The sequence below is a fragment of the Cladophialophora bantiana genome, assembly GCF_000835475.1.
Source record: "Cladophialophora bantiana CBS 173.52 unplaced genomic scaffold supercont1.7, whole genome shotgun sequence".
Taxonomy (NCBI): Eukaryota; Fungi; Ascomycota; class Eurotiomycetes; order Chaetothyriales; family Herpotrichiellaceae; genus Cladophialophora; species Cladophialophora bantiana.
In genome coordinates this window covers 635,049-645,913 of record NW_015971581.1, presented here as the reverse complement: position 1 = coordinate 645,913, position 10,865 = coordinate 635,049, and the positions used below count along the sequence as shown (strand labels likewise).

The window sequence follows — 10,865 nt, the reverse complement described above, 5'->3', positions numbered from 1 at the left end:
GAGAAGGAGAAGGAGAAGGAGAAGGAGAAGGAGAAGGAGAAGGAGAAGGAGAAGGAGAAGGAGAAGGAGAAGGAGAAGGAGGTACACACCATTACACAGACGCAGATGCAACAGAGATCCGCCATCTCCAAGACCTTCCCGTAAGCTCCTTTTGGTTCCCCTTCCGCCAGAGCGGCCACCTCGGCCGCAGAAACGCCTGGGACTGGACCAACATCAACATCAGATTCCCCACGCTGCAGAGCGATTGGACCACGTCTTCAAGCACGGCGAATGCACGAGCCTCGTCGAGCGAGGCGAGGTCCCGGAGCAAGGACCGCAGCAAGACCAAGACCAAGACCGGGAATGGAAATGGGTGTAGAGATACATCGTGTGGATGAATGGATTTGTTGAAGCTGGCGGGGACCACACACACAGACGGGGAGTAAGTGAGTTCGGGAGACGGAGAGTAAAAGAGACAACTAGACCATCAGAATGGACGGATGGAAAAGGTTAGGGTCGGGTGGTATTGCTAGGAATATGAACATGAACATGAATATGAATGTCATAAAGGGTATCCTCAATGTCCATCAAGTGTCTACCTATACAGGCGCAAAGACACCGATATATCTACACCTGTCTCATGGTTTTCGTTTCCAATGATGAACGGACGCTTGTGTCCCCCTTCTCCTCAACTATCGTTGTTTTTGATATTCCTCTTCGACAGTATATAGTACCGCACAGTCGCTCGGCTCATGGCATAAATTTCAATCGCAACCAAAACCAGGAAAATCTCAAACTGATATCAATCCTAAATAAAGGAGATTCGTGGGATCATTCGTCAAGAGGGAATCGTGAAACAAATAGTTGGTTGTGAATCATGCTTTTCTGGGGATCAAGGACTTGATTGGGGTCAAAGAAGGCCCTGAGGGGGTGAAGTTTGTAGAGCTTTGTGGCTGGACAAGTATGATGAGATCCGAAAGTTTGACGATTGGTGGCGTCGATGGCTGTATTTTACTGCGTGAAAGGGCGTCTTCTCTTTCGACAGATGTGGGCTTGGCCGAGCGTTCACTTAGTTCCTTTTTCTCCCTCGGCATTGAGCCATCAAACTTGTCTTGCGTCAAATCTCCCAGGGCAGTTCGTCCTCCTCGCACCTCATACACGTCAAGTATCCAAGTCCTCCACCTCCCCCGTCACTCAGACTCCTCAAATCCAGTTCGAGGCAGTTCCTGGTCAATGGCTTCACAATATCTCTAGCGACGTTCTTGATCTCGTCAATCTTGCGCTCGAATCGTCGTAGATTTTCGCGACTGTAGAGAGAGTGAGTAGAGCCGGGGGGTGGAAGCTTGAGGAAGCGTTTTAGTTCATCGTGCGCGAGAAATGTGTCGGGGTTGGTAGCACCAATCAAGCGAAAGATGCGGCCGGTATTGATTGCCGATGGAACAGGCGCATGAGGTTGATAGGGAGGAGGCGGTGGTCGACCTTGCGGACTCGGAGGTATGTTTGGATTCGCATGTCCGCTACCAGGTCTCGAATTTGGGCTGTTTTTCAATATCCCTCTAATCTCAGGCGTTGTATTCTCTGCCAACCACTGGCGCCAGAGACTGACGGCCAACCAGCCAAGATAATCATTCGCCGGGTTCACCCTCTCACCGCGAGTCGTGGTCAGAGTCAACCTGAACAACTTCGTTTCGATCTTCTGCTTCAACTCCTCAAGTTCGTCGACTTTGTCTTCGATCAGATCAATCACTGATTGAGGCACTTCATATCCTCCACCAGAGTGAGTGGGTGGCTTGATGTGCGGCAGGGCGGCTGGCCATTGGCCTACTACGTGGGTCAGGGCTTCAGAGAAGATGATTCGACTTCTTGCGAGGTAGCCAAGCTTGAGGTACGACGGCGGATATTTGGCAATCTGCTTGAAGAGCCGGGATGAGAAACGCAAGAGGTGATGGTCGATTCGAGGTCCAACCACGGAAAGAGCGTCGTACATGTCTGCAAGCGAAAGGAGAGCCCTGCATTCTGAATAGGCGGAGGCGATGTTGGAGGAGTTTAAAATCGGAGCGTAGTTGTAAAAAATGCGAAAGAGGTTATCATAGTCTCTGAGGAGCGGGTTCGTGAGGCATGGGTCGGGAGGGGCCGCGGCGAGTTGAGCGCTGGATTGAGAAGCCGGGGTGTGGTGAGAAAGGGTCAAGTTGGCCATAGAACGGAAAAAGGATGAATGAATGGGTTGATGTCTTGGGCGTTCTGGTTGAGAAGAAGGCGGCGGCGGTGCTGCGGCGGTGAAAACACTGCCCTCCGGAGTTTTTTGAACCAGGATGGGCTCGTCGTCCTCGTCAAGATCCTCCCAGTCGAGTTCATACCTCCATCTCCGCCGCTGGCTAGGAGCCGGTGCAGGAGCCGGTGCCGATGCTGGTGGAGGCGCGGAAATAGACGGTCCAGGAGTAGAGCTGACCTGAGAAGATTCCTCCCCGATATCACTCAACGCCTGGCCAGGTCGCGAAGCAGACGTCACATTGCGCCCACCTTGTTGCCATTGCCCTCGAGACCATTCTTCGCTTGTGCTGGCCTGGAAGAAGCCCGAAAATTGGGCCAACGTAAAACTGTGTAGCAGGTACCTCTTCTCTTGACCATCGCATGCTATGACTATCTCGACATCCCCGGTCTGTGCAAAGAAGGGAAACTCATTCTGTGGGACATGAGAGGAGCCCCCATAATGCGAGCGACCTCGGTGGTGATGATGCCTCGATCGCGAGGTGCGGGAAGCAACAGAAGGCGCGCCTCGAGATTGGGAGAGGGAGCGGGAGTGAGGGTGTTCTGCGACCTCTGCGCGTGAAACCATCGGTAGAACTGAGGTTGGGTTTGTTTGCTGGACGGGGCGAGAAGGCGCTTGTGGCACAGGCTGCTGGTTCATGTCATGTCACCCAGTACGGCGTTCATCAGGAGCTGTTCGTATTCGAGAGAAGCTCATGTGGAAGACGGTCGCAGTCTTTGTTCCCCTGTATAGAAGCCGCTGCTTCTGCCTCGCGAAGCTGCCTTCGATCGTCGCCCACCGAAGTCGGGCGTGGTCACGGGCGTCACAGGACGTTTCTCAGCAGACAAGCCCTTGAAACTGGTTGACCTTGTCGACGCAACTTCGCGCGTTGCAGCACTGCAGTCGAGGGGTTGATTAATTGCCTTCGGGGTTGGTAGCACCTGTCAAGATGTTTAAGCACACCTTTGCGACGTCTTGTCTCTTGCGCGCCATGGTGTGCAAAGCCGCCTTGTGGCCTGGGTCGAAGTGGCTTGAAGAGGCTACCGCGGGACAGAGAAGTGGCGAAGGAGCAGAAAAGGGCAGGCCAGATGGGGAGTAGTCTGGGATCACTATTACTGGGTAGAAGTGCCTGGTTGGAGGGACCTGCCGCTCGAGTCCAGTCTGTCCAGTCCCTGTCAGCCAGTCGTGCTCCAAGCTGAACCAAGGCACAAGCACCACCAGCCAACGCCCCCATCTCATTTGCGGACAACACAGGGCGCTAAACAATCAGCTAGAACAAGCAGAATCAAATGGATCAGTCAAAGGCCAGGCCCTTTTAATACTCGCCAGTGATCATTCGTGCTCGCACACAGAGCGCCCGGACAAACCGCCCGAGGGTTACAGGGTCAGGGCGGAGTACTGTTGGTATATACCTAGTATCCTCTCTAGATCTTTCAAAAGCCCTTTCTCTACAAATGCACCCTCGACGACGCTGCATATGTAGGCCATTTCGTCGAGGCTCTTTTCCCACCCCCCAATCGCCATGCTGACCGCGCCTGCAAGTTGTGCCATGCTATGCTAATTCAGGGTCAAGAAATGCACAGGGAAACCCGCAACGCCACAGACGTCGCTTCTCTGCTCGACGACTGCTTTCTAAAAGACTGCAGTCAGTCCACTTTTGGACTGCCGCTTGCTGAACCGCTTTCTCCCTTTCAGCGACTCTGCGTCGCCGCCGGAATGTTGCTTGTGCAGCATTCCTCGCCCAGAATGTGATTGATTTGCGTTGTGAGGACTGAGATCCGTCGGTTGATCAATAGTGCTAGCGTGGCTCGACAACGCCGAGGACGAGAGATTGAGGGCGTCGTCGTTGGAGTAACTGTTGTTGGCGTTCTGCGAGGATAGGGCAATTTCTCGTGCTCGTCCTAACACGTCCAGCCACTCCTGCGCCGCAAGCGCCGTGGCCATCGGTTCACCTGACTGGGGCTTTAGGTCCTCAAAAACATAGTGTCGGTCCTTCTGCTCAATGTGTCAGTTCCCCATTCTCTATCACTACCCTCACGTGGAACTTACGGTATTGACAATCCATTGCGTCACTCCCTTTGAATCGGTCGCGCTGGAGTATTCCGTCCCTGGCGAGAGGAGCGAGATTTCCGACTTCGGCTTCTTGTCCTCCCCACCAGCCGCGGCAATAATGATCCTGGCGCTCGAGGTCACCATAACAAGCCTTTGCCGTTTCTTGGTGTTGCTGCCGCCGAACAATCTCGACAGTTTGCCCCCGCCCTCGTTACCGTGAGGACTGTGAGGGTTGGGCGTCGACAACACAGTCAGATTGCCCAGCTTGAGAATCCTCTCGTTATTTCTCGTGAGGACCGGGGACCATTCGATGTCGAGTTGGCTTGGCGGCGGGAGTTCTGTAACGACTCTCGGCTGCGGCTTTTGGTTGTTGGGAGGGAGCATCGTCGGATGCGTGCTGTGGCCGGGAATGATGTCTGGCGGATAGCTGTCTTGTGCACTGCTGCCGTTGAGTTTGATAGGTGGTGCTGCAGGAGGAACATATGGCTTTAACCGCGGGGCTTTCTGCTTCCACAAGTCTCGACCCCACCGAATGCCGGTGAAGAAAGAATGGTTCTTTGCATGTTCGATGGATAACCGTCTTTGGGGGTCGAGCACCAGCAAACGCTCGACCAAATCCCGGGCAACGTCAGGAAATCCTCGTGGAAACTCGTAGTCGAGCGCAACAATCTTCTGGAAGGTCTGATAGTCGTTGACGGCCTTGAAAGGCGGCCGTCCCGCCAACAGTTGATAAATGATGCAGCCAAATGCCCACATGTCACTGGCCTTGCATGCATTCTTGTCGGTCAGCAACTCGGGACTCACATACTCTGCAGTGCCCACAAAGGAGTTGGCCCTGTTTTCGGTCGAGGTGGAGTCGGGTTCGAAATCCACTCTGCCTTCGGCGTTCCGTCTTTCAGGCAGCAGTTTGGCCGTTCCAAAGTCGGTGACCTTGATATGCATGTTTTCGTCGAGCAAGAGATTTTCAGGTTTCAGATCGCGATGAATGACGCCCCGGCTATGCATATACTCAATGGTGTCCAGTATCTGTGCGCCGTAGAATCGAGTGCACTCCTCATCAAAGGTCGACATCCGCTTCAGAACTCCGAGCAGCTCTCCACCGGGACACAAATCCAGCACAAAGTACAGAGATCGCTCATCTTGGAAGGTGTAGTACAGTCTCACAACGCCCGGGTGGTCAGTCAGGCGGTTCAAGGTGTCTTTCTCGATGTTAACGTATTTGACCTTCTTCTCCTTGATGATATGCCTCTTGTCTAGTACCTTGATGGCATACTGTCTTCCACTGGCGCGATCTGTAGCGGCGAGGACGGTACTGTAAGAGCCCTCTCCGAGCGTCTGGCCGAAATTAAAGTCCCTCACACCTTTCTTGACCGGTTTATAAGCTACTGTGCCATCTGCTCCAATCTCCTTCTTTACTCCGACGGCGGCTCCACGCTCTTGCCACTCCTCGGCGCTGGTTAGGGGACGGTCTTCCATGTTGTACGGGGAACTTGATAAGGGTGTCTGTATGGAAATAGGTGTGGTGGAGAGGGGTGTGTTGCCGGTCGGTGTGCTTCCCATACGAGGGCCTGGCACACCTCGAGAAGTTCTCCGCGGAGGTAAGGGTCCGTTGCCTGGGGTATATTGTCCTTGACCATATGCTCTTTCTGTGTGACTATCGTCTCTGGACGGAACTCCAGCAACGTCTCCCAGTCCCGAGCGCTTTGAGGATGTCCGTTGAGGAAATCCTGTGGAGCTTGACCCATCGCTCCGGACTCTATACGATCCTTGTCGGGAAACCCCGTTGGCAGCTGAACCGTTGACCGGCAACTGAGTGTAATATGCGGAACCCGGACGTGAGGCATTCGACCTGGGATCGTGTAGGTTCTGAGGCATCATGGTAGGATATTGAGGGAATTGTGCTTGTTGCTGATCTTGATAGCTATAAGGGATGTTTGGTCGCTGGGCGAGCCGCTCGGCGGATGCATTATTTTGGATGAAGGGAGGTTGCGTAGGCGTAGATGATGGTATTGACGAGAGCGACGAGGGAGCTACCGCGTGGGATGGGAGGTCTTCGGGCCCGGTCTCGGACTCCATTGGGGACACAGGGCTGTGAGAGCGCTGAGGGGTGGCGGACATATAATCTGTCCTCCCATCGGCGTCGACCAGAGGCGAAACCCGGGGGAACTGAGGTGCGGGCGGTTGAGGCTGCAATGGCGTATCGGGGGAGGCATCATCGGGATTCGCAATCCGCAGCGGACCAAGTGAGAGGTCAGCCATTGTGGCACGGGGGATTGAGACTCGTGGACGAGGTGGCTTGGGGAGGAGGAATGAGGTGCCCAATGACGTCTCGGTGGTGAGCGGTTGGATCAGAGGAGAGAGTCTCGTGTCCTCATCGCTGCGGCATTCAGAGCAGCAGTGAGAGGGTGAGTGTGTGTTCTTTTTCCAGATGCGAGGATTCAAGACAGATTGCGAGTCGTTTCAGATTGTGGATTGCGAGTCCCCTGGATTTGATCTGATCTGGGACACACGAGTCTGATCCAGGGCGCCCGCTCGACGGACAGCACAGAAGAGGACGACGGCGCTGAGGGCGAAGAGCTTGAGGTGCGGTAGCGAGCGTGGGGAGAGAGTGATTGAATAAAGAAGAACAGTAGTTGGTGAATTAGTGCAGCCGGTAACGAATTGATGGTTTCCAAAGGTTCGCAAGGATGATGGATGGATGTTGGGTCTCGCTGCGGCGCAGCGCAGTCCCCAGGACAGATTAGCCACCGATTAGCCGAGAGAACTGCAGTCGAGACGCGATCTTCGTGCTGAGACTATGTATGTATATATGTATGTACCGAGCATTGCACTGATTATATTCACAACGATTAATTACTTGATGGCCATTTTCTTCCTCTTTGGCTGCGCAAATTGACGCCAGATGGGAAGATTGCAGTGGAGTTCGTGTGACCACCAAGACATCCACCAGACACCCGCCTCCCCCATCTGTAGAAAGATTCCCCTGTTGCGCAATCGGGGTTGGTGGTCTATCGACAGCTTCTCCTCTTGTTGGACCGAGTATGCACTGCGCCTTCTCCAGAACGACCGTCTCGAATGGGCAGACGTGGAAGGATTGCGTGGAGGGAGATGTGATTCAATGTCAACCCATCCATGTCAGCCTCAACCCAATATCGCCATCGTGTCTACGTCAAATGTTGCTATCAATGTCAGAGGTAGGGGAACATCTTTCCGTGGCCAGGTCTGTCGCTCCTGCCTGCTCCCATTGCTTGACGAGGATGCTGGATACTGCGAAGGCGACGTTCCTTCCCAAGCCCAATGTGCAAGCCGTGGCGATTGTCTGCCCGAGGGTCCCATGGACACAGAGTAGCGAGAACACACTTCTGCCTCGACCCCGACCTCAGTGCCTAGGTATCTCAGTACCAAGTCGGATTCGTATCCGGAATCCTGTCTCATTGCTAACTACTGCATCATGATTCGTTTACCACCCAGCAGCCTGTCCATTTCAGGAAGCGATATTGATTTCCACGTACGACAAACAGAGATCTACCAAGGCTTGTTGAGGCAAGGCTTCAAGAAGGAAGACATTATTCGCTATCTGAACGACTACCGCAAGGCTGCGGCAGATTCGGTCTATCCCGGTCTACCAGGCTTCGACCTGTCCATCTCGAGTACCGCCGAACTGTCCTACCTTCGTCCCCGCCCGTCGCCGCAAGAAGGTGACCGAGGCAAATTCAAGATTCAAAGCCCTGCTCTGCGCGGTTCTTCCGAGTCCATAGATGAGCCGGTCTCCTGCTTTCCAGACCTTCTTGGAGACATTGGCGAGCCACAAGACAATACTCCAGAGACTCTCGCTCACCAGGGTGAAGATTCCCAGGACGGTAGGCCCATGTCTCCCGAGTCAACAGCTTCAACCTTTTACATCAATCGGCATGCTCCTCGTAAAAGCTCGCTGCTGCGATTTGCCGAGGCGGTGTCACCAGAGCGTCCTTCTGCCGACCCGGAAGGAGAAAAGACTGTTCCTGCGCCGACGGTGACTCCCATACGTAGGAAGTACAAGCGGCGAAGTCATACTTACCCATATCAATCCTCCGAGCGAGACTCTGTGACGGATCCATTGACCCAGGATCATATCTTAGGCGGTATCAATCGAATCTCCTTGGACGATACGCCAGACAGCGTGCCCTTTGGACTGACACCGCCCCTTTGGACCACGGCTCGGACACAATCAGCACAAGACATCATGTTCGCGAGTCCGGTAATGGATTCACCGCCAGGGGATGGTTCCGCAGATACATACAATACAAACCCTGCTGATCGTACTATGGTGCGCCGTCGAAGCAGCGACCTCCTCGGACACATGTATTCCGTAACTGATATGTCGAGCTCCCCTCCTCTTCCAATGACACCGGCAAGGGACGACTCTGAGCAGCAACAGGCTTCTCCCAGCTCAAATCGGTTGCCAGGCACACCAACGCCGATTCGCCATGCTGTTGCTCTGCCGCGTACTGAGCCACGACCTTCAAGACATCAATATCCGGATGGCAATGTCTACACGGTGTATAATGATTCATTTCCCGCAAACTCTCAACCACAAACCCCCGCTGATATTTCAAGGTATCCATTGATCACTGAGCAAAACGCTGCTTATGCCGCACCGCCGGGGATGCTCCGTATCGGATCTGCCTCTGTTTCATACCATGGCCGACAAGGCTGGGATCAAGAAGCTGCGCAGCAGAGTCCCACTGCACGAGCCATCAGTCTGCGTAATCGGCGGAACAGGGAGTTGACGAGAAGTGTGCGGGCTGAAGGCGTTCGGTTGCAGCGGTTGAGGATGAGACACGAAAGTCGGTTTACGCAACCCGCTCTTCAGGGTGACGATGCCGCCAATGGAAGAACCCGAGCAGAGACATTCCCTCTGACTTCAGATAATATGTGGAGGGACGAGCTGGAAGCCGATCGGGTGGGAGAAGAGAACTTTGAAGCAGGTACTGAGGCCAGAGTGATGAGGGTCGTGAGCGGAAATGCTAGGTTTCACTTTGAAGACTAGGACGAATCGACAGAGTTGATCACAGCAAAGGCGGTAAGAGCTGATTTAACCGCCCAAGAGTGGCTGGCTCGCCAGGATTCGTCTGTGGCTTGAGATGGACAGAGGTCGGAGTGAAAGTGAGAGGTTTGCCGTTTCAATACTAGTTGTGTGCAAACCGCAACAGATGATCGACAGATGAAGAACTGCACCAGGTGTACAAGGATATAGCTTACTGACTCCACAGCAATAAAGCAGCAATCGACATGGCATTGAAAGCATTCCCTGGTAATCTCATGACTAGATCTGGACCCTCGCTATCCCCTTTTCCAGGCCCGTTGAGACCAATGTTTCAGTTCCCAGACCCAGGAGAAATTCCATCTATCGTGATGAGCTGAGCTGAGGAAGCATGCATACAGGACAGAGTATAGGAGTACACACCTTGGTTTGGCATCGACATGGAGACTTGCCCTCCGTCTCTGTTGGGGATAGTGGTAGACGGTTCCTCATTCTGTCTATCGTGGTGAGCTGATCTGAGCTGAGCCCAGGAATCATATTACATGCAGAGTGGCAGTACGGAGGACAGAACAGGGTGACAAGGGGTCCTTGTTATATAGAGACTGTGGCAATCGGAATAACAGGGGCTCCATAATCCCTCTGTCCCTCCTCCCTTCCGTGTCTCCTTCGCCTTTACAAGTCCTCTAACTACTCGGTATTACGTACGAGACTACTACGACCTTTATTCTGTTCTCTTGGATACACGCAAGCCTTCCTACGTCCATAGAGGAAAGAAGAACGTAGATAAAGAGCCAGAGCCTTGTCGCCGCGAGGATATATAGGATATAGGTGTAGTCACCGACCACCCAGTATGTACCTTCCTCGGATGTAGCAAGAGAGATGTCGCCCTCGACTGACTTGGACTTGCAGCTACGTACAGCCTCTCCTACCTCTTGACTGATACTTGTACTCGCTTCCATATTAATGATTTTTATTTTGGTTGTGCTCTTACTTACTATGAGTAGGCAGGCCATATCGTCCTTAGGGCTCCACACGTTTTTGCTCCCTCTCCACCCGGCCCGGCGAATGTCCGTCCTCTCAACGGTCCCGACTCTCTCTCTCCCTCTCTCTCAAGCCCATTCCTCCCCCGGCCCTTAGGACCCAGAGTCCAAATTCCAAGGACCTCCCTGCGTGCCTCCCCTTCATCATCTTCTTCTAGCCGTCTTTTGCCGCGTATCTCCCCTCTCGTCCCCTTATTTTCTTACCTCTCCTCGCCTCACCTCACCTTACCTCACTAACACCACTACCGCTCCTCACATTTCTGACCTCACCTGAATTGCGACTTGCCAGGACTCCCTCTATACCGGTACGTTATTGGAAGGCACCACCTGCCTAGGTAGGTTGGCAGACTCTTCGTCTCTGCCTTTCTCTTTTTTCCTTCCTCTCTCCCCCAATGGAAGCTGGCCCGTCCCCAAAGGTGGAGACAACACCTCTTGGGTTCCTTTGCTGTATGGAATCGGGATCCAGGGATGATCACGCATTTGCGTATAAAGTACTCCATTCTCCTAGACAGCAATCTCGACT

At 53.6% G+C, this 10,865-nt stretch overlaps 3 protein-coding genes across 3 annotated transcripts; 1 reads left to right on the top strand and 2 right to left on the bottom strand.

Annotated features, from left to right (window-relative positions):
• Window positions 1-1,096: 1,096 nt before the first annotated feature.
• On the bottom strand, window positions 1,097-2,887 carry Z519_05231 (uncharacterized protein; the record flags this gene model as incomplete). Its single annotated transcript, XM_016762972.1, has 1 exon — window positions 1,097-2,887. The coding sequence occupies one exon, from the start codon at window positions 2,885-2,887 to the stop codon at window positions 1,097-1,099; it is 1,791 nt and encodes a 596-aa protein (XP_016620585.1).
• A 972-nt stretch (window positions 2,888-3,859) lies between these two features.
• On the bottom strand, window positions 3,860-6,538 carry Z519_05230 (uncharacterized protein; the record flags this gene model as incomplete). Its single annotated transcript, XM_016762971.1, has 2 exons — window positions 3,860-4,222; window positions 4,277-6,538. The coding sequence occupies 2 exons, from the start codon at window positions 6,536-6,538 to the stop codon at window positions 3,860-3,862; spliced, it is 2,625 nt and encodes an 874-aa protein (XP_016620584.1).
• A 1,192-nt stretch (window positions 6,539-7,730) lies between these two features.
• Window positions 7,731-9,308, top strand: Z519_05229 (uncharacterized protein; the record flags this gene model as incomplete). The annotated part of the gene is made up of 1 exon (XM_016762970.1): window positions 7,731-9,308. One exon carries the CDS (start codon window positions 7,731-7,733, stop codon window positions 9,306-9,308), a length of 1,578 nt encoding a protein of 525 aa, XP_016620583.1.
• Window positions 9,309-10,865: the final 1,557 nt, after the last annotated feature.